Source organism: Tympanuchus pallidicinctus, unplaced genomic scaffold, assembly GCF_026119805.1.
Source record: "Tympanuchus pallidicinctus isolate F22 unplaced genomic scaffold, pur_lepc_1.0 scaffold13, whole genome shotgun sequence".
NCBI classification, from domain to species: Eukaryota; Metazoa; Chordata; class Aves; order Galliformes; family Phasianidae; genus Tympanuchus; species Tympanuchus pallidicinctus.
This window is the reverse complement of record NW_026294648.1, coordinates 17,563,509-17,587,301: the sequence shown is the minus strand read 5'-3', so window position 1 is coordinate 17,587,301 and position 23,793 is coordinate 17,563,509. Positions and strand designations below refer to the sequence as shown.

At 46.7% G+C, this 23,793-nt stretch overlaps 1 protein-coding gene across 5 annotated transcripts; it reads right to left on the bottom strand.

Annotated features, from left to right (window-relative positions):
* Nucleotides 1-23,495, bottom strand: ENOX2 (ecto-NOX disulfide-thiol exchanger 2). Of its 5 annotated transcripts, none has more exons than XM_052673058.1 (16): nucleotides 23,381-23,495; nucleotides 16,746-16,889; nucleotides 15,907-16,041; nucleotides 14,486-14,569; nucleotides 12,135-12,290; nucleotides 11,395-11,601; nucleotides 10,816-11,049; nucleotides 9,905-10,117; nucleotides 8,287-8,393; nucleotides 5,715-5,829; nucleotides 4,235-4,416; nucleotides 3,435-3,542; nucleotides 2,800-2,856; nucleotides 2,028-2,136; nucleotides 1,435-1,520; nucleotides 1-1,304 (listed from the first exon to the last, which is right to left on the bottom strand). In XM_052673058.1, exons 1-16 carry the CDS (start codon nucleotides 23,430-23,432, stop codon nucleotides 1,173-1,175), a joined length of 2,121 nt encoding a protein of 706 aa, XP_052529018.1. In that variant the 5' UTR covers nucleotides 23,433-23,495; the 3' UTR covers nucleotides 1-1,172. The 5 variants fall into 5 exon arrangements, with proteins under 5 accessions (XP_052529018.1, XP_052529014.1, XP_052529015.1 ...); XM_052673054.1 differs by lacking the exon at nucleotides 23,381-23,495 and adding an exon at nucleotides 21,420-21,537; XM_052673055.1 differs by lacking the exon at nucleotides 23,381-23,495 and adding an exon at nucleotides 21,420-21,537 and having other exon boundaries at nucleotides 15,907-16,038.
* Nucleotides 23,496-23,793: the final 298 nt, after the last annotated feature.

The window sequence follows — 23,793 nt, the reverse complement described above, 5'->3', positions numbered from 1 at the left end:
TTGGAACATAAAAAATGTTTATTCCTTAAAAATACAACGTTCACTTGTAGTGACACAAATACTCAGATTTCTTTAAAAGGATTTCCAGTGTAGCAGTCTTTCAGTGTCAGGAGCAAGGTGAGCAGGTAGCTCCCCCCCAGCATGGGCAGCCTGGTCCCAATAGAAAGGTTTGTTCCACTTGTTTCTGCAGCCTGCACCACAATAAGATACATGCAGGTCCCTCACTCACTTCTACAACTCCAGGAGGTATCCACTACCAAAGCTCTGTCTGATGACAGCGTGGATTCCTTTTCGTTTGGTTTTTTGATTGTTAAAGCATTTCAGAGTCTATCTTACTAATTTTCTGCAGAGGGCTGAGTGTCTGATGTTTACTGAGAACATGAGGAACAGCCCTTGGGAAGCTGCAGTCTGTGCTGCTTCTCACACTTTGTGAAGATCAGTCTCAAAAACAAAGCAGGTGGAGAAATTTGATGGTAAACAATCAGTAAAAATACAGGTCTGATGTAGGCCTTTTGCTCCACCCAGATCAGTAGAAAATTAAATATCCCTCCCACAAAAAGTTTGTTTAGACTGATTTTGCAATGCACACCCCAGAGGTACTGCTATAATCACACTCCTGGTGACACTGCCTTCACCTTAGCTTAACAGTTAAACCTTCAGTAGAGAAAAGAGCATGAAAAAGAACTGATTGTTAGGCTCAATTAAATCTTCTGCTTAAACATATTTACTTTTTTAGCATATAAAGGTCTAAAAAAAATGCCTTTTTTTTTTTTCCTTTTGGTGGTTCTAGAAACCAGAAAACTATTGTCTGAGTGGATAGTCTATATGTTTCTATCAGTAAAAAGAAGGTACAGTGATAACCAGAGATTTGGGCACACGAAACAGATACAACATTGGCAAAACACTGGGTCTACATGCTGTGCTTGAAAATATCAGACATGAACTTTGTACACAAAATGTATCAAACAGCACTTTGCCTGTTAACAAAATAACTCAAAGAAGCTCCAGCACCTGAAGTTTCTCCTAGTGCTAATCTGGACTTAAAATTTCACTTACATTATTATCCCATGCGTGCAAGATAATCATCAGAAACAGAGGTAAGAGGCATCCCAAATTTTCTTGACGCACACATCCTGCTGTTGCTTTCAGTGTTAAGTCAGTTCAGCTGAAGTTCAAGTCATTTTCAAGCCATCAAAGCCACAAAACTTCCATTTTTTCTCCAAACTGGCCCCAACCCCACTCAGCTCCTGTTTAAATGTTGTCTGTAGTCTGGTCATGAGAACTTCCACTTCTGTGGTGCAAATCTGTGAAAAGGAAAGGGAAATTTCACTAAAACACAAGACGCTGTTGGTTACAGAAGCCTCTAACGACTGCATGCATTCAAACATGTTTAATTGGTGTTTAATCAGGAAATGAGGGTATTAGTGCACCTACTTTGCTGTCCAGGCGCTGCAGGTAGGAACAAATATACTCTATGCTTGCTCCAAATGGGTGCACGTGAAGAAATGTTGAAATTATTCCTGGGGAAAGGAAAGCCACAAATGTCATTTTCATGAGAACCATCAGCTGAGAACACCAGCTCTCTGCCATTGCTGGCACTGCACACAGGGATCTTATTTGGCATTTCTGGTTTTAAATTCAGTGAAGTTCGGTCTGTGGACTGCAAAGTAAACGACAGCTAAGTGATGCAGGAGAGATCTCACCACTCTCACTCCCTGCCAAGTAATGGTAACGTGCTCCATGTCAAACCTCACCAGAATTCAGCAGGGAGCTACTATAAATGTGGGGATGCAAGGCTAAAGGAGAGGAAAGCAGAACTCTGCTCCAGCTGTGCCAGGTCAAGGAGCAGGAAAAGACAGAGGTCAATGGGCAGAGCAGCAGAGGGCCGTGTGTTGTAGGCTGCAGGACTCCCACCTCTACAGGCACAACTCAAGAAACAAAAGGCAGCCCCTAGCAGCTGAGAGGCCGCTCCGAAGGAACTCCCACCACTTCAGTCTCTAACATCATCACTAATCAAAAGGCCTCACCAACTAAGAGAGCTTCTCGTTCTGATTTCACAGGGCTATTGCTCAGCGTCTTCTCAACTGGACACTCCTTCTCCTGGCTGCATGCACAAACTCTGGGCATACTGCTCTCCTGCAGAAAAAAAACACACAGGCCTGTTCCACACACCGACAGCACAGGAAGCACACTTACACACCAAGCAGCAGCTCAGTAAGACCTGACTTTGTATTCTTCTTTTCCTTATGAGCCATCATATTGCTTTATTTATCTCTCTATTGCAAAAGGCATCCAACACATCAGAATGATGTTCATGCTGCTATCAGAACCTGCATGTCTGAATAACCAAGCTAGACTGAAGTTAATGATGTTAAATAAAACACCACAACATGCACTTTCATCATCCTTGGTCACTCACACGACATCTGCCCTGGAAGACCAAAACTAGACTAGACAGAAAGCCTTGCAGCAACTAATTCAGATGCACATGTACATTTTTTAGATGCATAAACAGTGGCAGCATGATGAAACAAGTGCCTCCTGCCTGCAGAGGGCTTGGGATCAGAACCCTCCTTGACGTGAATTCACAGAACTGAATTAAAACGTAAATTCACATAATTTATTATCCTCAAAATAAGTTGCTACGGATAACTTGAAGTTCTTAACTTGTAAACTGATAGACAGGCCATTATGTACCACGTCTGTATGCTTTGCAGCAGTCAATTGCTCATTGTACAATGAGATACCACTACTTCCCTCAATAAAATGCTGACTAAAGCAGCAGAAGACTTTACTTACATTCCCCTGGCCATCAGTAACATCTCTCTCTTTGTCCTCTTCATTTGCTACGCTTTGCTATGTGTAAGAAAAGGAAAGGTTACTGATGTTAGTGTGTTATTTTTGTTCTTTAATATCCATCAAAGCTCCCACACTGGAGATCTCTGGTATTCAAGCTCTATTTTAATTACTAAAAAGCTAAGTATTTATCACCTTCCCTAGAGCAAGGCACAAAATGGTGGAGTTAATGATACAAAGTCAGGGAAGGAAAGGTCCAAAGGCACTTGCTTTACAGTCCTCCCTGAGAAGTGCTCTGCAATACTTCTCATCTATCCTGTAGGTACACATAAAATTGAGTCTGCTATGGAGGAGAGGACCAAGCAAGCCTAGATTCACATGCAAACCCACAAACAAAACACAGCCTTGTATTTATCCAGTTGCTTCTGATGGTTGCCTCACTGTTACATGAAGCAATCAGGAAGTTCACTTATGCAACCTCCAATTAATCAGGTAATTTTCTCTACCTTTCAAAAGGCCACTTCTCCTAAGCAAGGCTAGGCATCTTCTACACCCTCTCCTTCCTTGCACATGCTACAGGCCATGAAGTGCAAGAACTGCATTTACTATTGAAGAATAAGGATCAAGAAGTCCCATACCTGCTCCTTAAGGGTTTCTAATAACGTTTCGATTTTTAGTTTGTCTTCTTTCACTTTTTCCAGCTCAGCTTCTCTCTTTTTGTATTCATCTTGAACTTTCAAAAGATGCTGGAAGAGAAAAGTTAAACAGTTCAGAGCTCTTTCAGCATGGTTTCTTATCCTGGCAGTGGCACATAGAGAAACTTTCACTCCCTGACATCTGCAAAAAGGAAAATATGTTGTCTGGCAATTCCTGCCATTTCCTTACACACAAATAGCTGAAGGTGATTAGGGAAGGCTCCTCCAGCCACCTCTGATGTTACAAATAGCAATGCAGTTAGTGCCTACCTCAGATTCCTTCAGTGAACCACAGCCTCCACAGCAGGTTCTAATGTTAATGAAGTGCATAGCTGGACTATCGTGTACTCTATATGCTTTGGTTATCAGTCTGGTTTAAGACATGAAGGGATAAGACTGTTAAGACTTACAAGGAACCTAAACACTTGATATTTGGCCTAAGGAAATCCCAAAGAGCAATACATGATCTACAAATCCATGTGAGAATGAAAGCCCAGTAAACGTCAGAAAAGGCTGCAGAGCAAGTTGGGATTTCCCACCTTTTTGCTCATGGCAGCAATCAGGATCTCACAGGGCTTCGAGGGAAGGTCAGCACACTCACTATTCCAGGAGTCACAGCCAACATCACACAAGGAATTCGTAATGTATGATTAACAGAACACCTCTGCTTGTGCCTGTGCCCTGCACCACAGCCCCCTTGTCTTTGTAAGCAAGGCCACAGCCAGATGGAAGCCCAGGCCCACCTGCTGCATTCCCTGCAGAGCCTGCTGGAGAAGTTTCAGCTGCTGCTCTTTGGTTGTGTCTTCATCCCTGCTGGCTTTGCCGTGCTCCTGCTTTAGGAGCTCTACTTCATTCCGGTAGGCATCCAGCTGCCAGCGCAGACTGTCATTTTCTTCTTTCAGGGCTTCCACCTGTGACACAAGTGCTGGAAAACAAGGCAGGCAGTGGTCAAAAATCAGAGCTGGGGATGAGCTGGCTCTCACACTTCTGAGACTGCCAAGTCTCAGTTACAAATCCACAGTACTAAAGAGAGTTTCTTGCAACCACTCTTCAGAAAAACACACTGCTGAGGACAAAGAACATCTCCTTAGGGGAAAAGCAGTATTTAACTTGGGGGAAAAAAAGGAAAAGGCAAAAGAATGTGTTGGAGTAAAACGACAACGTAGGCAAGGAAGTAGGTTTCCTGACCAGAAAAGCTGAAAGACTCTGGACAGGCTCTACTGCCACCCTCAGCCACAAGATGATCCCCATCAAGCCATGGGATGAAACAGCTCCATCAGCCTGGTGTTGATAACTTTAGGAATGGGGTTATATGACATTAGCACTGCAAAGATAGCTTCAGCAGGTTTCAAAGCATACCACCATGTGGAGTACATGCTCTGCCACCTGCCCTTGCTGGTTTCCTCTGCTACCTGGGCCATGGTTACAGCCTGCTCAGGCACTTATGCAGCACTTGGACACTGCCCTTGGAAGGCTCAGAAAAGGCTACAGAATTAGGAGAGGTGAGGAAAGGTTGGGGGGTGTGGATAATGTAGGATATATTTTAATATCAATACATAACTCCAACAACTGTTAACTTGCTGTTTCACCCTAATTCAGCAGGAGATGACGAGTAACAATCAGTGACAAGGATTTTGAGAATTATAATCACATTTAAAAACTTGTGCAGAAGGAATTATTGAGCTGGCAGGAGCTCAATGGAGCCACAGTAAACGATTACAAAATAACAACTGGTTGGAGAAGCAGTCTTCTTCTCTCTCTCTGTCTCATAATGTAACCTTCAGATGCAAAAGGAAGAGTGTCACGTACGTATGTTCTGTACCTATGATTGCAGGATTTGCTGCAGCAGGATATCTACCAGCAAATTCAAAAAGACACCAGGAGCTTGGAAGAAAGGAAGAGACAAGGTAGAGCAGCTGACAGCAACAGAAATAGCTATAAAAACCACTGCTTAAATAACCAATACCCCTTGATGTTGTGCTTGCCTGTAAAAAGGTTTCCTACAGCTTCCTCTTAAGTCCTGGTACAGTGCTATGAACTTCTTACTGTCCATCAGAGTTTGTATGAATGCACAAAAGTTTAGCAAGACTAACAGAAGGCAAAGCAAGTATTAGAGACTGCATGCTGTTAAACCTCAGCAGCAGAAAACTGCTATTGATTTTGCCCTCAACAGTCAGATCTGAGCGGGGCTCCCAAAACAAACCACTGCAAAAAGAAGTTTACCTGATTCATCCGTTTCTTTCATTTCTGATGGATCTTCTATTTCTTCATCAGACATTTCCATTTCCTCCTCTCTTCGAATGCCCATTAGTTCGTCATTATGAATGTTACGAATCTCCTAAGGTTCAGAAACCAGATGTTTTTTAAATGCAGATTATAAGGGACAGACTGTATGGATGAAGAGATGCAGAAGTCTTAAGTCTGCAAAACACAGCTCCATCATACAGGAAAAGGGAAACGATAGAAATTTTTGGCACAGTCTACTCAGTCAAGAACATCATCTACCGTGAGCCAATCTATCAGCACGACCGGCATTTCTGACTCTTCTATCTTCCCTCTAAGCCATGCTCTCCTTTGCCTCAGGGAAAATGAGCATACTCTCAGCCTGGATGATACCTTGGGAACAAGGGGGAAAGGACAAGAATACAGCAAACCTGAGCAGGAGGGAACAGGGCTGGTTTCAGTTCCAAAACAACTGCTGCCTGCCCTGGAGACCACACATAAAATGGAAGCTGGATTGAAGATCACAGAGAAACGTTCCTACTGTTTTTAACTAATTCTGCCCAACAGCTAAAATCTAAAAGCTGGCCCAGAAGCTGAAAGAGCCTGCAGACAGCACAGCACACAGTGAGGCCAAGGCTGCACAGCAGGATGTACCAAGGCTGCTCTGTGGCTGAAGGGGAGCCATGGATGGGGAAACAAAAGCATCAGAGAGGAGAAAAACTTAAGTAAGGCCCTTCCAAAGCAAGGAAAGAAGCTGGCTGGTAGTTATAGCAGTATGGTGTTCCACCAAGTCTCAAGCTGCAATGGTTTCTTCATGAGCTGCCCTCAGCTGCAAGACCCACCTGCACTGTCTGGCAAAACCACCTTAAATCACCACTGACAGAGCAGCAGAGACCCTGACCCAGCCCAATGATTCCCAATACACACCCATTCCCCAAGCTGCCCTCCAAGTTCTCCTCGATTTCCTGCAAGCTTTTCTTGAATTCCAACAAAAACTGTAGCAAGATGTTGGGGGGCCATCTTCCTTTCAGAAACAATCCTGAGAAAGGAATGCATGCTGAGCCCAGCAGCATTCCTGGAAGATGCCTCATAACAGGTCTTGCTGCCTCTTCCCACTGCGAGAACTTACCTTGGAAAAACAGACCACTCCAAATGGAGAGCGCGTTCCCACCCCAACCGTGGTAAGTAATCTCAGGCAAGCAGAAAAGAAAACAGCAGCACTAGGGCTCAAAGCAGAGGCGTAACCTGAATCAAGACTCTCCACTTGGCTTTTTGGGTATAAGAACAAACATTAGCTTCTCCATTGTAGCTGCTAAGAAAGGACTAACAGTGGGATTTGCAAAGAAAGCCCCAGAAGTGCAATGTCATGCGGGGTTCTCAGCTGTGAACTTCCCAGAACAGTCATTCAGAGTTTAACAGAGTTGTGGAGGATCACTCCTCTGCTTTTTACCAAAAGAGCATTCACTGAATATTATCAAGCTCTGCAAACACTCCCATTTTTCTCAGGTTGCAGCTATGCTGAAAGGTGGCCTGCATACAGCCAACCCCACAGACAAATGGCTTTTGGGTAAACAGTTACCACCAACTTGTTCACTTTGCCCAGATTTACAGATGACTTTTAGCTTTGTTGGAGCAGATTTCTTTGTAATAAGGAACACAATACATAAGGAAAACACAGAATCACAGGAAGGCTTGGGCTGGAACCAATACTTGCTAAGGTCTTTAAGTTCACTCTGGCTCTCTTTGATGTGCTCCCTGCAAATCGGGCTGCCAAGGGCCTTACTCAGAACTCAAAGATGGAGATTCCCCTGTCACCTTGGGTTCTTCTGCAGGGCTGAACTGCTTTTCAGGAACAGAATTCGAGGCTTAAACTCAAATGGAACTTCCCTTGTCGTGACATGTGACCATTGCTGCTCACCCTCATGCTGTGTGATTATCAGAAGAGACCATTTCTGCCTCCTTGTGACCCCCTGCTTTAAATAGCAGAAAGCTGCTAGTGGGGACCCTTTCAGCCTTCCCTTTCCCAACCTACACAAGCTCAGTTCCCTTACAATCCCAGCAGACATCTACTAGATGTTTGAGTCACGCACTTCCTTTCAACCCCCCCCATTCTCTCCTGCACCACCTTTAAATCCTTATTTCCCCTCTTAGCAACATCAATGCATGAAATAAATGTACAAATATGAGAATGTCTTCCCTCAAATCTTTCAGACTGTCCAGCTGCAATTATTTCCATCTCTCAAGTCGATCAGTAGAAATGCAACAAAACAGATGTCAGTGGTAATCCTCATCTTCTTTCCCTTAATATCCCTCTAGAAATACCTCTTGCTTTAACATTAAAAACAGATCAATATCCAGCTTCAATCAGCATACAGATCTGAACGTATTGCTACTAGTAACACAAATGCTAACAGCAAATTCATTACCTGGAACAAGAGACGACCGAGTAATTCCCATCTTACACTGTGAATTAAGATGTTGTTATCCACGTGAGCATCGTGCAAACTTAAAATCAATATCCTGACAAGAAAGAGACTGGCTGGAGGATCTAGCACAATAAAAAATTACCAACCTCTGCTTGTTTGCACCACACGCTGATGTTCTTACGCTGAGCTTTCGTGAAATGGTCCCAAGCCTTTTGTTTGGAGGCAGAATGGTACACGGCCACTATTTGCTCGACTGTAGTATCAAATCAGCAGACAAATCAGGCCAGAATATCATCCAGAGAGGGCGAACAAGAGGAGTAAAGGAGTAAAAGAGTGGAATCAGGCAGGTGTTTGGCTAACCTTTCGTTATAACACTGTACTGTGCTGAAGCCATGCTCAGGACTCTGTGCCTGGAAAGGAAAGCGGGTACTTGACCAGGCCAGCAGCACAGAGTCATGTCAGCTTGGAAAACTGCATCTGCACTCAGCGGGAAGAAAGGAAGGCACACGTTGCACTGACAAAAACATTCCATGTGCAACACCATTTATCAGTGCAATGGCTACACCTGCACCTGGACACCTGGACAGCACTTGCTCTCTAACATGTGCTCTCACGACTTGTGAAAGCTGGCACTCTGCATGCTCTGAGGCCCAGTGGGTACAGTCCCAAAGAACAGCGCAGCTGCGTCCTACACATCCAGCAGCAACTTCTTTTTTCTTCCTTGGACTTATTCTAAAATATTTTCCTAGAAAATTTGCAGAGGTTTTTGTAAATAAGAAGCGCCTCCCCTGGGAGGAGATTTCAACCAACAGCACAAGGTCCACCTAGCTGTTTTTTCCCCACACCTGTGGTGCTGTAGGTATAACTCTTAGGAAATGAAATCATTTCTCTGCTCCTTAGATTAACTAATAAATCTAGACGTGCCTGAGATACCACTAGGTGTTTTATAGAGGTGACTTGCATGCAGTTGACTATTACTACTTACTCTGCAGTGCACACTGCTTTTTCTTCTGGACCGTTTGCCCATATTTTTTGATAGAATAAAATATATACAAATCAAATACTAGACAATTAAATTAATGAATATAAAGCCAAAGTTAAGAATGTTCACATCCTAGCCAAGAGGTACAAGGAGGCTTAGTAAAGCTATGGAAAAAAGAACTCTTAAAAAATATTTCAGACTTAGTAACTAAGAAGAGATGTGTAATAGGCTACAGATGGGTTGAGGACTGCTATAAATCACACTCTAGAACTAACAGAGCCAACAGCTCTTCCTTGATTTAACAAAGTACTGGGACTCAGGTTCAAAATTCTGTTCTGCAATAGGTTTTCATCATAACTTCAGCTGTGACTGACAACAGGGTATTGGGAGCACTCTAATGCATCCTACCTTTGATGAATAAATCCTGCACATTTCGCTGAGCCATCAGATTACCAGGAACTTACCTTGTCTGTACACAGAAGTGCAGTGTTGAAAAGATTATAAAATTACTAATAGACTATAATTAAAAGAGGAAAAAAAAACAACACATTAGGAATTCATCTGTCCTCCCCTCAGATGTGGACTCTGACTTTAATAAAAGGCACCACAAGAAACTTTTGCCAAGTTAATGACATATGCTTATAAATTAACTGTAGCTGCATAGAAGCCATTGTCATTTATGGCCCTGGTGAGTTTTTAGCATGATCTTACCAGACTCTAGAAATTAAGCATCCTCTCTACAACAACAGGTAGCAAACACTCAGTGCAGAAATACTACTCACACTGAACCAGAATCCCTGAGAGAGCAAGCTTGAACTTCTCTTTAGCTTCTTCCATCTCCTTCTCATGTGCTGCCTTCTCGTTCACCAATCTGCGAATGTGGCTGTTGGCCGACTGAATCATGGAGTAGAAGTTGTTTGCAGTCCTCCTGTTCACTTCTCCACGCTCTATCCAGGTGAGCAAGGTCTGCACAGCTTCTGAGAACTTAGTGTCATCTGCAGCAAGAAATGGTATCTTTCAATCACGGAAGCACAAGTTTGCCTGTGCAGCTTTCAGATCCTTTTCCTGCTGCCACTGACCTGCCCTCTCTCAAAGGTCAGCTTGCTCACATTGGCTGCCCTGGGTTCATGAAAGCACAGCACTACCCAAGCACAAGACTACACAAAGGAGTCCAAACCTAATTCATAGAATCACAAGGATGGAAACGAGCTGACAGAAAGCTGTAGAGGCACCATAAGAAAGAGAGGAATCAATTGCTGGAAATGTATGAGATAACTTTATATGCCTATTTAGATGTACTCTTTCGTGACAGCAAATATCCTCTGGCTGAAAGAATCAGGCCACAGATGGGGTTTAGGCTTCGGAAAAAAGCCTTAGAATCCTAGAATGGCCTGGGTTGAAAAGGACCACAATGGTCATCTGGTTCCAACCCCCTGCTGTGTGCAGGTCACCAACCAGCAGCCCAGGCTGCCCAGAGCCACGTCCAGCCTGGCCTTGAATGCCTGCAGGGCTGGGGCATCCACAGCCTCCTTGGGCAACCTGTTCCAGTGCCTCACCACCCTGGATTCAGGATTTAAACTCGTCACTTAAACACAAACAAAAATGGGTTGGAAGAAACCAAATTCAGGTGTACGTTTGTTTTTATGAGACGACCCTGTGCAGACAGGCAGCTGCAGGCCACAGAACCACTGACCTTTCAGCTTCTCCGCAACAATGCTGCACTCGTGGTCAGAGTAATGCACAACAGGAGGTGGGGAGGGCGGGTGGAAGCGTTCCTCCTCCAGCCTCCTGCGATGGCGCTCCTCCCTTGCCAGCATGCGCTGCTTGCACTCCCACTCATAGAGGTCATCCCGAGCCTGGGCAAAATCCACGTGCAGGCGCCCGGTGTCCTTCTTGTCAGTGCTGGAACCCAACCTGATGCGATAGCCTGGTGGTGATGACAACAAATGTTCACATAGGATCGGTGATCTACACGGGTACAACCTCCCTCTGCCTCTGCCTGTCTGTGACTCCCACAAAGATAGCAAGACCTTGAACAGAAGAGCTGATAGTTTGTAAGGGTCTACAGTACCCAAGGTAACGAAGCGTTGCTCTCTTTCCTATCAGGAGCAGCTTTTAGATATTGTAGCAGACAAGCATAAAGAGCAGAGAAAGAACAAACTGACACCACGTGAGACAAATGGCTATCAAGCCTATCATCGTAATCACACAGAAGTCCTTACACCCACAGCCCAGAATTTTAAGCTTCCATCTCAGACAGAAATATACCTACCAGAAAGATACAGTGCCTTGTCCACCATGAATTCCTCAGCGAAGCGGATGTGACAGAAGTTCTTCTTACTCTTCCGAATAGCTATGACTTCTCCACACTGCTCAAACACTTCCATAATGATCTGCTCGGTTCCATTTTCCGGCAGCCCCCCGACAAACACGGTCTTACAGCCTGGGGGCCTCTCTCTTGTTGCTGGGGGGGGCAGATCTGAAGATAGCAGAACAAAAACAGATCAGGTCTGTCAGCACAATTTCCATGCATCTGCCCAGCTGCACTGACAGATGTCCTGGTTTCCTTCAAATGCATGAGTTAGCCCCAGTATATTTGACTTGACTGACAAACAGTTGTGCCAAGCATTGCTGAGGTGCCATACAACAAACACGTTTACTAGCTTGCTTCCAAACTGAACATCCAGGGTTGAGTCAATTTCCTGCACAGTAGCTGATTTGGTGCAGCGTTCTGGCTTTCAGATGAAAACAATGTTGATAACAGAGATGTTTTAGTGGTTGTTGAATAGTGCTTGCACAAAGACTTTTCAGCTTCCTATGGTGGCCTGCCAGCAGGGAGGCTGGAGGTACATGAGGAAAAAGCATAATGCAATGGCTGATGGATCTGGCCAGTCACTAAAGGGGTTCCACATGACTCTTTTCTCTGATGTACACATTTTTATGTATGTACTTTTCTATATAGACAGAAAAATTCATAGATAGAAAGGGGACAAAAATATAAACAGACGTTACGTGGGTTAGGTGGGAAAAGAGTGCAGCTCTTGCAGTGAATGATCTCCTTCACAGCAGGCATGTCTGGAGGGATGGGAGGAGGGACTATGCCCAAGCCTGGCATCATGGGATTGATTGGAGGGATTCCAGTCATCATTCCAAGAGCAGGATCAAAATCTAAATGGGGGAGAGAACAAGGGAATCAGTTTTGGACTCGTACAGTAATTGTTCATTTGGACAGCAAGTAAAGTACTGCATCTACAAACACCAGTGAAAATTACCTGAGTAAACAAGAGAGAGGGGACATGACCACTTACCTCAGCAGAACTTCACATCTGTTCCCTTGGAATAACGTTTAAGAAATTGTCAACTGCCTCAGAAAAATACATTTCCTCTGTTCACATTAACTGCTCCCCTTTCCATTCCACACGTACCCTCTCCAATCTAGCACCAGAACCTTTCCCAGTAAATTACTCAAATGAAGTGTAGGAACGTCAGTTAAGAAAGTTCTAGAAGAATTCTGGGTAAAATGTACAGCAGTGCTTAAGGAGACACTTTCCCATTAAGTGCAACCTACAGTGGCAACACACATCCTGCGTTGCTCAACTTGTTCCTAAGCTTTATTCAGATATAGTCAGAAGACTAAACAAGAAGTATGCTATTCTGCTTTTTGCTTCGATTTACCACCCACACCAACTACAGCTAAAAAGAATTGTCAAACATGAGGTGTTTCATCTGCTCAGAAGCTGTGAACCTTGGGCAAATCAATACTTTCAGGCAACCAAAATGGAAAATGTATACTGAAACAAATGGCTTCCAAAGAAAACTCCTGAGCTGATAACATCAGCAGCCAAGGACACCCAGCACCACCAGGGCCAGCTGCTACTAGCAGCTTAAGATCCCAGCTGCAAACCACCTTCTCTACTGCCTCCCACCATTCCTCTCCCTGTAGCAGAAGCTCTGAAGACACAGGAGCTCCCCAAAGCACCGAAGGACCCTGTCCCTGAATGTGCAGTTTTGAGCGCTGCAGAACTGGCTGAAGCTGGCTGCTTTTTACAGATGTAAGCAGATAAGATTAATTTTGCAGGGCACAGATGAAAATTGCCAGCAGGCAGAGCAGAGTGGTGCAGAGATAGCATTTTCCTTTGATCTTGAGCTGGCACCATTTCAATGCTATTCATATCGCTAGGCAGAGAAACGATTCTGTATTCTTCACTTTGCAAACACTAAAACCAGCTCCTGCTTGGCTCCGCAGAGATCTGGGAGCAAGACAACTCTGAGTGCACAAACAGGATGTCTCAGTTTGGTAGCTGAGCTTTATTTTCCTTTGTAATTTGAACATTATGTCCAGGGCTACATTTTTACACACTTTACCTACAATGCTCTGCTTGCAAGTGTTGCTGTTCGCTTTACGCCACACATGAATGGTGCCAACAGACCCAAAGCAAAAGCTCCACCATGAAACAGACTTCAGAGAAAGGGAAAGTCCTGCTACCCCACCCTAGATCCCTGCTGAACATCAAGAGGAAGGTGACCTTGTGAACGGCTGTGACTTTCAATGGTCGCGCTCACTGAAGACAGAAGGCAGGAGGAAAAAATAAAAAGACCTGTTTCTGAGCAAGTGAGTTCCTGATCCGAGCTGAAACAACAGCATCACCACTGAAAGGAAACTGCAGTTCAACAAGCTGGAAGGAAGAGGAACGACCAATGCTCTCACTGTGGGGACAAGGGGGGATATGGAGCAACAGCGACCTGCTGGAAAAATGCAGCAACTGTTGAAATGCCCACGTGTTAGAATGTAAAGATCTGCTCACCTTCTCAGCACAATTTGGCAAAGGTACATCTATGAGATCAAGATTATTTCAGCACTCACTGGCAGAAAACACAGACAGCTGGGAAAAACAGGAGCTGGAAAAATCAGAGGGATGAGAAATCCAGGATGGGTATTTCTCTGATTCAGGCTTCAAAAGAAAGCATGAATCGATACAATTAGCAGAAGCAAAAGAACTAGCAGAGAAGATGAATGTAGTTACATTATAATGAAAGGTAAAAGGTGTACATACAGGGGGAAACGGATCCCAGGGTCTTTGGATTTGTGGTGAATCTCACATTTTACTGCTCCAACAGCAATAGACTGGACCACTCTCCATCTCGCCTAGGGCTCTCTTCCTGTTAATAAGCTTATCTCCTGGCTACAGGCCAGCATCTGAGAGGCTTGGGATGCTAATTCAGAAAAGCCAGTCTCCATTAGCAAGAAGGAGAAAAGAGAAAAAGAAAAAGAAGTCCTCAAGGATTCTAAGAGGTTCAAAAACATCAGGCCTGGCAGCTGCTGTTTGCTGTTTGTGAGAACTTTTATATAAAACTAGTATTACCTGGATGGCGTGAAAGATGATGTGTATTCATTTTAGACATTGTAGTCTTGTCAAAGCATCTCACAACTACATGCTTTACTTCATCTGTAGAAACAGAACGAGGCTAGTAAGTTCTCAAGCATTTTCAAACAATTTTTTAACATGACCTGAAACTTTAGTCTCACCTGACACTGAGCAAAGATGGTCCAACTCATTCCAATCTTCCATTACCTCTCCTCTTTCATTGGTACTACAAATATGTCTGGTCTGAACTTCACCATCATGCTTTACAACAGATCCACATTCACCAGAGCATTCTGCTCGCTTGCACTCGGGTCTCAAAAAAACACTGTGCTCCTTCTAAACCATTCTGAGTCATCTGTCCTGGGAGCAGAACTCCTGATCTCAAAGTCCAATCTTAGAAGGATCAGAACAAAAATTACTTGGAAGCTTAAAGTCTCCCCTGCTCTTACAGCAGGGAATCAGAAAGCAACTTCAAACTTGCGTGCTCTCCCAGGACAGACTTCTGCTGACTTTTATTTGACACATATACATGAGTAGGAGAAAAATGCATGAAAGCATCTCTTACAGCAAAGACAAATGTGAAACAAGGCCTAGGGAACAGAAGAGTACAGACTGCATGCAAAATTTATATCCAGTGATGCTATTAGCTAAACACAGGCTCAGCTGCACAGCAAACTACCTGCACTGTGCCACCAGAGGAGTAATAGGACTGTAGAGTGCCACCAACGCAGGCACTCTCTCCTTAGGTATGAAGGCAGTTACTCAGAAATGGGACAGCATCCTTCTCAAGTGCTCAATTGTAGCAGAGGACTGAAACAGTAATTTCAACTCAGGATTTTGATTCACAGGCCCACCACACTGCAGTGAAACCACGTATAGCACATCTCTGCTGCCACATAGGAGCTCTTTAACATACCCTGGGCACAGGTTGACTCACCTCTGAGCAGTACTCCACACTACCAGGTGGCCATTTCTTAAGCAAAATCCTCCATTATCTTCTGCCAAATCCCTTTTACTGCCTTATTGCTTTCCTCATCATTTCCCTCCCACCCTTCAGTCTATGCAGTTTTAGTTCAGCTTAGAATAATGCTTTACTTGGTATCACTGGCTTCCTGAGCTCTGTAGACATGTCTCACGTGAAACACTTCCACTGCGGGTCTGCTGCAGTTACCTACAGGTACAACCCACCTTCCCACTACCCCAGTAGCCATTGTTTGCATCCATAAACATGTATTTCTTCTCAACCCAGTTTCAAAAACTCAGCAGCCTCTAGATATATTGCTCACTGACATCAACACATGAACGCAGCTTATAGCGCCGCATACAAAAACCCCATTAATCCAACTCAGCTGGCACAGGTTCTTCCCAAAGACACGTTGGAAAGAAAAGGTGGGCACAGTCTGGATAAAGTCTCACACCTGGCAGGAGGGGCTGTCCTGTCATCCCCATGGGAGCCATCCCCAGGTTGTTCATCGCAGTGGCCCAGGCAGTTGGGTCTGACATTGGCAAGCCCATTGAAATGGAGTCTAGGCTTAGATTTCTGCCACCATCTGCTGAGAGGAAAAAAAAAGGTGATTAAGAGCTCAGTGCACACCTTCATTGCTCTGTAGGACAAACGTTGCTCAGCAAGGCTCTGCTGTTTCAGCATACAAAAGCAGATTTGACCCCACCGCACAGGAAAGGCCTGTCTGAAAAAAGCAGCCTCCCTGTCAAGCAGAAGACATTTCAGGGATGCAAGGTGTATGAAAGCACTGACTTCCAAGAGCACTTAAAATGTTTTTTCCATTACAATGCACAGCTCTAAGGGACCCTGAGGGAACACTGATTAAAGATAAGAATTTATGAAGAAGGAACAAATATTCTGCGTGTATAAACCTCCACAAATGCACTGGAATCAGAGACGACCAGTCTGCTTATGCAGAGAATATTTCCACTGCCACCTGAAGCCATTTCTTCCATGCTGAACAGGGAAATGAAGCAAAGAATAATTACACATTTCTGAACACCCCCAGCTCCCTTGATCTTATTCGGAGGAGAGATGCTGCAGCCTCTGATCATCCTCGTGCCCTCCTCTGCACCTCCTCCAACAGCTCCACATCCTTCTCATGCTGGGGACCCCAGGCCTAAGGCAGCACTGCAGGTGAGGTCTCACAAGGGCACTTTCTAGCACTGACACCTCAGCACAGCAGTTGGCTTTGGTCTACACTTACACAGAGACCTTCTCTTTTGCCAGATATCAAGCTGCTACATGGCTTACCTGGAGGAACGTTTGTTCTCTTCCTCTTCTTGCCTGGATCACTCCCATTCTCAGTTGGGCTTTCCGACACACATGCACCACTCAGGCTGCCAAACTGCAAAGATTTGCTGTTGCTGGCAGGATCAAAGGACAGATGGTTTAAGCCTGAAATACAAAAATAGATTCAGATACTTTATAACAGTTTGCAATGCCTCAATATCACCATCACGAAAACAACGTCCTGTCCCACGTGCTGCTGGTATCCTTCAGACCCCCGAAGCAGCTATGCCTTCTGTCTGTCATCCCCAGTACACCCCACTCACTGCTATACCCACATCAATTTAAAATGTTATCTACAAACATTATTCTCACCATCCTTCCCTGGACCCACAAAAATCAAGCTGCACGATGCTATAAAGCAGGGGTGCACCTCTCCTGCACTGCACTGTATTTCCCAGTTCAGAAACTTGGAAGCCAGAAATTCGTTCTGTTTCTTCCAACCCATAATAGACATTTAGCTTTGCCTGGTTTGTCACCAGTAGTGACTTCACCTGGGCTCATTTACTAGCAAAAACATGAGGCGTGCCTCGCTTGCAATTGCTAATGCTATTTTTAATCAAGGAGGCTGGCAAGCAGTTGAGCCCTCCTGTAGCCAAGGAAGAGAGCTCAGCAATCCATTCCCTCAGGAAGGAAAGCTGGCAGATCTTGCTGGGGATCTGCAAGAGAGACAGGGAAACGGAGCAAAGAGGAGACAGATCCTTCAACAGCCAGCCATCATTCACAGGAAGAAAAGCTAATTTTGCACGTTTGAACCAAAGCTGACCGAAGAAAAATTGCTTTGCAGCTTCCAGCGTGTTTCTGACTTCAAGGCATTACATCCATTTAAGAGTCAGTCTGTGCTGTCACCTGTGGTGATCCACAAACCACGGCCAGCTCTGCCTCTTGTACGTGCCCCCATCAATCCTGCCTCTTTTACTTGGCCTTTCTCTCAAAACGAGGGGTGGTAACAAGAAAAAGGGCCTCTAAACAACTCCACGTTACCAGAGGCTTCAAACATTCAGCACTTTGAACATAAGCTTCAAGCACAAAAGCAATGATAAGTTTTGGAGATGTACACTGCCCTCGACTGAGCTCTGAGTTCACGGTTCCATCTCCTGTTGCATTCAGCACTTGTAGGGATCCAGAACTGAAGAGACACTAAAATATTCTGTGTTCTTCTCTGTCTCAGCAAACTCTGAATTCAAGTCAATACAAAAAAAAAAAGAGAAAAAAGCCCAGGACCAACGAGAAGTGATAAAAATAGCTGCATTCCTGCTAAGGTGCACATATGTTCTGGGGAAGCAGCACAGCTCCAGAAGCAGCCAAGCTGACAGCGATGCTGCCTCCCAGCACCGAGGGGCTGAAACACAGCAGCCATTTCATTTACACCAAACCTTCCCCAGGCACGCTGCAAGCCACAGCCAGCACTGTGAGATCTATTCTAGAGGATTCCACTTCCCAGAACTTGCTAATAAATACGGTTGCTGTGTACAGCTGTAAATAGACAAGAGAGTGGAAGCAGGGAGCCTGAGGGAGCTCTCATCTCAGCTGCTGAAAGGTGAGAAGAGCAGAAGCAGCCAAAAAGCTGAGTGCTGTTCAGCTGGCAATAACAATAGTTGCACCCAGCTATGCAAGGTGCCTACTGCACTGCTTTTTCAATGCTCCAAAGTCAAAATATCACTGCGGCTGGGAGGGGTCAGGAAAACGAATCACAAATGCAGTAGGTTAAAAATAGAGAGCCGTGCATAGTAAAGAAACAGCGAGAGAGTAAAGGAGTGCTCAAGAGGCTTCTGGATGAGTGCTGTGAGGTATGGATAGCAGCTCAGCGGGTAGAAATAATGATGGGAGGACGGTTGGACTGGATGAGCTTGTAGGTCCTTTCCAACCTTGTGATTCCATGTGATTGTAATAATTATAAACTTTATTCTCAAGTATTAAACTTCAAAGCACGTTTTCTCACACTTGGGTCCAGCAGAGCACGCTGACCGCAGGCAGATGCTGCCCGTGTTGGGCCTGGCACAGGGATGGACAGCCAGCACTGCCTGCAGGAGCATCACACCACACCAGCACAGGGGTGAATGCTCCTCACCCACACCACTGCCTTCTACCCCACCGGAGAGCAAAGGCAGCTACTCAGTGCAATTATTTCCATCACCGCTGTTGGAAAAGACAAGATCCTTGACAGGCCAAACGCTGAGCTGTGTGGAAGGCAAAGGATGCTCTTGCAGCACTGCCAGGCAGCTCCTGTTGTGCCCAACCAGCCTGACAGAGCAGCACAGAGCAGGAGGGAGCAGCCCTGCAGCCATGCCAGCCAGACAGACACTCGCTGGAACTCCCTGAGGTCTGATTCAGCTTGCTCCCCTGGCAGCCACAAACACAGCTCTGAGGAGCAGATCATTTTCTGCTAGGATCCACGTATCTGAGTTGCACACAGAAGGCTCCGTTGCTAATGTGACACACAGGAAGGAGCAGAAAATGATCTACAGATGCTCTCAAGTTGTCAGCACGACCACAAAAACTAAAGCACTGCATAACTGCAAACCAGCAGGCAACTTGCTGTGTAGCAGCTGTGAGCCTGCAATGCCCCTCCTGCTTCCAGCAGGCAGATTAACAAGAAAAAAGCTATAAAAGGAGAAAAGACTGTGGTAATGGAGTCATTATCGTTTCTCTTCTTGCCTTGCATCACGCAGGAGCAGAGGTGGGGTGGCTGCTTCAGTTCCAAGTAAAACACTCTTGAATGAGTACAGACCACTACTGCTGATTCAACAAGCAGACAGTGCTGTGCCCAAGAGCTCCCAGTCTCATCAAGATAATTAGCAGCAGCAGCCTAAGTCTGCAGCACGGTCTTCCAGAGATTATAGGCAGCATGGAAGAGATGGAGAAAGGAAATTCCCTCTCATGCCAGGCAGAAAACACCGGGTGCCACCCAAGAAGTTGATTTTTTCAAATAAGAACAACAGCAGGAAAGTGAAGAGCCAGCTCCTCATTTGGACCTCTGTCTAATCAAAGCAGCTGCATGTTTCCAGCCTGGAGAAGAAAGGGTTTGGGAGGGGATCTTATTAATGTGCATAAATATCTGAAGTCAGGATGCTAAGATGATGGAACCAGGCTCTTTCAGCAGTGCACGGTGCCAGGACAATGGGTCCCTTCCAACTTGGGATATTCCACAGCTCCACGATTCTGTGAGATGACTGCCAGCACAGGTCCTCCTCCCACAGCAGCCCTGAGAACAGCAGGCTGCTCCAGGCAGTCGTCAGCCCTGGACTCTGCTGGGTTCTGCCTGCTCTGACTGAGACACGTGGCAGCCTCCTGCTGCCCCCAGCAGCTCCACCAATGCACAGACCTGCCCATCGCTCCGGGTCCAAGCTGATGCTAAATATGGGATTAGGAAGGGCCTGAATACAGAATGTTCCAGGCATAAATCAAGGCAAGTATCTATCCACGCTGGGTCCCATGCCAGGCCCTTGACAAGACTTCGTTTTCCAGCCACTGACTCCCACTAACTTGGCCATCTGTCTTAATGACTAGCAAAACGTATGTGTATATATCTATAGCAGAGAGGCTCAACTCCAGTTTAACTGCAAAGCATTGCTTCACAGATCATTCTTTTTACTGACAGCAGAAAACATCGACAACAATTCTCCCCAAGAAACAAAGTGGCACAGCTCACCCTGCAAGGCTCTACCACTGCATTACTCAAGGCAGCACCCCAACAGGGCGGCTTCACTTCAGGACTTCTGCAAAATCCTTCCCTGCTGCCTTTGTCCCATCAAACACCACCAGCTCTGCCCACAAACCCAGCACTGCCTGGGGCACACAGAGCTGCTCACCCCAGCACGTGCTCTAGCAGCAGCAGCCTTGTGCTCATCAGGCTCTCAAACATCTTTCTTGATATCCAACCGATAACAAGAAGGAGCTGCGCAAATCCATCCCCTGTAACTCAAATCGCAAAGTAGTAACAGGTACCCTGACACCTCCACATGCCTACAAGCATTTCAAGCACATGCTTAGGAAGCCCACGGAGTTTACACCTGCTCACCAAGCTTCTCACTTACTCAGCATCCAGAAGGGAGAACTCAAGAAATGGGCTGACGCAGGCTTTGCTATAAATATGGATCTGCCTTTTGCCAACACTGGCCAATATGTGAAATACGTATTTCTCAACCTGAACAGTGGTCTTTTTCCTTAAACAGAAATAAACAGGATTGCAGAATATAAGACTCCCATCTGGTTACACACCACTTGTTCTGATGCCTAAAGGAATGCACTTTAAAAGAAAACAAAGTACCTAACATCTGCAGCAATCAATTAGAAAACACAGAAACGATAACAGCAGGGAAGGGAAAGGAGAGAAGAAAAGCACAGAAGCTTCAAAGTCACACATCCAAACCAAGCATTTGCTTTCTGGATCTGGTTCCCAGGCTTCACACCTATCTCTGGGATTGTGCACTGCTTTCTACTCTACTCCTGGCTTCACTGTCACAGTCAGAGCTCTACAATCATCAGCTGTCAGCACACCATTGGTACAGGAACTGCCTAAGCACACTGCAGAGATCAGCAAGCATCCAAGAGTTACTTCTATCAGCTCCATATAATCCTACATTCGAACAACTCTCATCCAGACAGCGTGAGAGAAGCACACGGAACGCACTGTACCTGCATACTGCACCAGGAACATGGCAAGGTGCTCATAGTACTTCAGTAGTTCAGCCAGTTTTCCTGCCACTGCCTGCCTGCCTGCAAGGTGCAGCTCCCTGCCCAGCGCCCACGCAGCACTCCTGGGCTCAGCAGAACACAAACCAAAGTGGCAATGCAAGCAGAACCACTGCTGTGCTTCCCCACATGGGCAGCGCCAACGGAGGCAGCGAGAGCTCAAGTTGGGGCGACGGTTCACAGAGTGCAGCTGCATGTGTCACCATCAGTCTGCTGTGAGTGACACCCACGGGCCCATTCCTGGATGTGGGGGAAGGAGATGAAGGAGCAGGTGGTAAACCCATTAGCAGTAAGTAAATCTGAATTTGTGAGGGATTTCATACATCAACGCGCTAAGCACAGGAGGGCAGTTAAATAAACCCTACTTGCGTGCCTGAAACTGGTTGCCTTTGCATAGGAAGATTAAGCTCTGGTAATCCTTGAAGAGGCACGCAGCTCAATTTGTGATTCTGGAAACTTACAGTGAAAAGAAATATCAACTCCAGACAAGGTAATTACTGCAGCAGGGTGCTGGAAAAGAAGAAGAGGTGTGAAGAGTCTTTGGCTGCAGTGCTCACTGTAGCAAAGCATTGCCTGCAGTGTTTTCAAGGAAAGGCATTCACAAACCACTGCCAACACAGCAAGAAAAGCACAGGGCTGATCAAGCAGGATATGAGTTGGGTTCTAAATGAACAAAAAGGAAAATATGACATACTGGTGTACGCAAGCAGGCACGTATGGCCACACACACCCAGCCGATCCAGTCTTTGATTCCCTGTGGAAGGCCCTCATGAGGCTGATGTGCCCCAACCACTGTGATAAACAACCAGAACTACCAGCACTGAGTGTTGAGAGGATGCTCACTGCCAAACTCACACTTTCAGAACACAAAATGCTTCACGTCTACAGATGAATTCCAGCACATGGGACCTGTCACCAGAGCCCAGTGCAGACACTGAGCTGAGGGCTGAGTGCTGCTCTGCAGGTGAGGGCGCTGAAGAAAGGCATGGGCAGCTCACAGCTGGGGGACACCCACAGCATCAGTGAGAGGAGCAGGACTGCAAAGTGCCAACAGAGAGCGGAGCAGCCAGGAGCTGTGGGGAGGTGCTGCTCTGGGATCCAGGAGCTGGCAGTGGAGGAATGACAGCAGAAAACCCGGGGATTAGGCGAGAAATCTCACACCATCTCTGGAAGGGATTCAGAATGCCTCTGTAGCAACACCTTTGAAATTGCTTGGAAATCGAACCTCATCTCTTCCACGGGCTGAAGTCACTGATACTAAGAACATGACCTTAAAGCGAGAAACCTGACCTTACGGTGGCTTAGAGGGAGCTTTCAACAACTTAACGCAGAGGGCTTTCTAACTAGATCTTATTAAGTCCCCCAAACGTAAGGTGAAAAAACAGACACAACAGCTTCTCAGCTTCCAGGTGGGGAAGGAGCGACGAGCCCAGGAAGGGAAACACCACCAAAAGCGTTTGTGTGCATCCCGAGCCGAGCAGCTCTCGCGTGTAACAGCCGGGCCTCGCACGGGACGGGGCTACAATAACGGCGGCATCAATGAGTTTAACGCCCGAAGAACCGCGGGCGGCCGCGCACAGCTGGGCACGGGCCGCACAGAGCCTGCGGGCCGCAGCACGGGAACGGAGAGCTGCCGCCGGCGGTCCCGCGGGAGCGGGCAGGGCCGGAAGCGCCGCCCTCCGCCGGCACAGCGCGACCGGAACCGCCGCCGAGGCGCCCCGCTACGGCCGCTCCTCCCGGTACCGGAACTGCCGCTGACCCAGAAAGGCGGCCCGGAAGCTTCCCGCGCCTCGGGCCCCGCTGCGCCGACAGACGCCGGCTCCTCGCAGCTCCCGCACACGCGGCGCGGGCTCAGGTGGAAACGCCGAGCGCTGACCGCCCGCCCCGCACCGCCCGGCACTCACCGCCCAGCCCCGCTCCGCGCCCGGCCGCGCCGCGCCCGCTCTCCACGAACATCCGCGTCCAGCGTCCCCGCTTAGCGCCCCCCTGCGACGCCACCCATTGGCTGCCGTGGCGCTGGGGGCGGGGCCTAGCGCGCACTGCATGCCGGGAGAGCGGCGCTGGGGGCGGGGCGGGGCGCGTCCCAACCCGGCTGCAGCTCACAGCCGCCCCCTGCGGACCCGCGGCCGCTCGGCTCTTTTCTTGCCGGCGGGGCCGGGTGCGGGGCGGCGCAGCCCCCGAAACGCCGAGGAGGGCGACCCTCCCCCAATCCCCCCGTGATTCGGAACAGCGAGCAGACCGGCAGCGATGCGATTTATTGAGCAAAGAGAGGAAGCGCTCTTTATCTCAGAGCCGCGGGAGGAGGAGCGAATCGGGG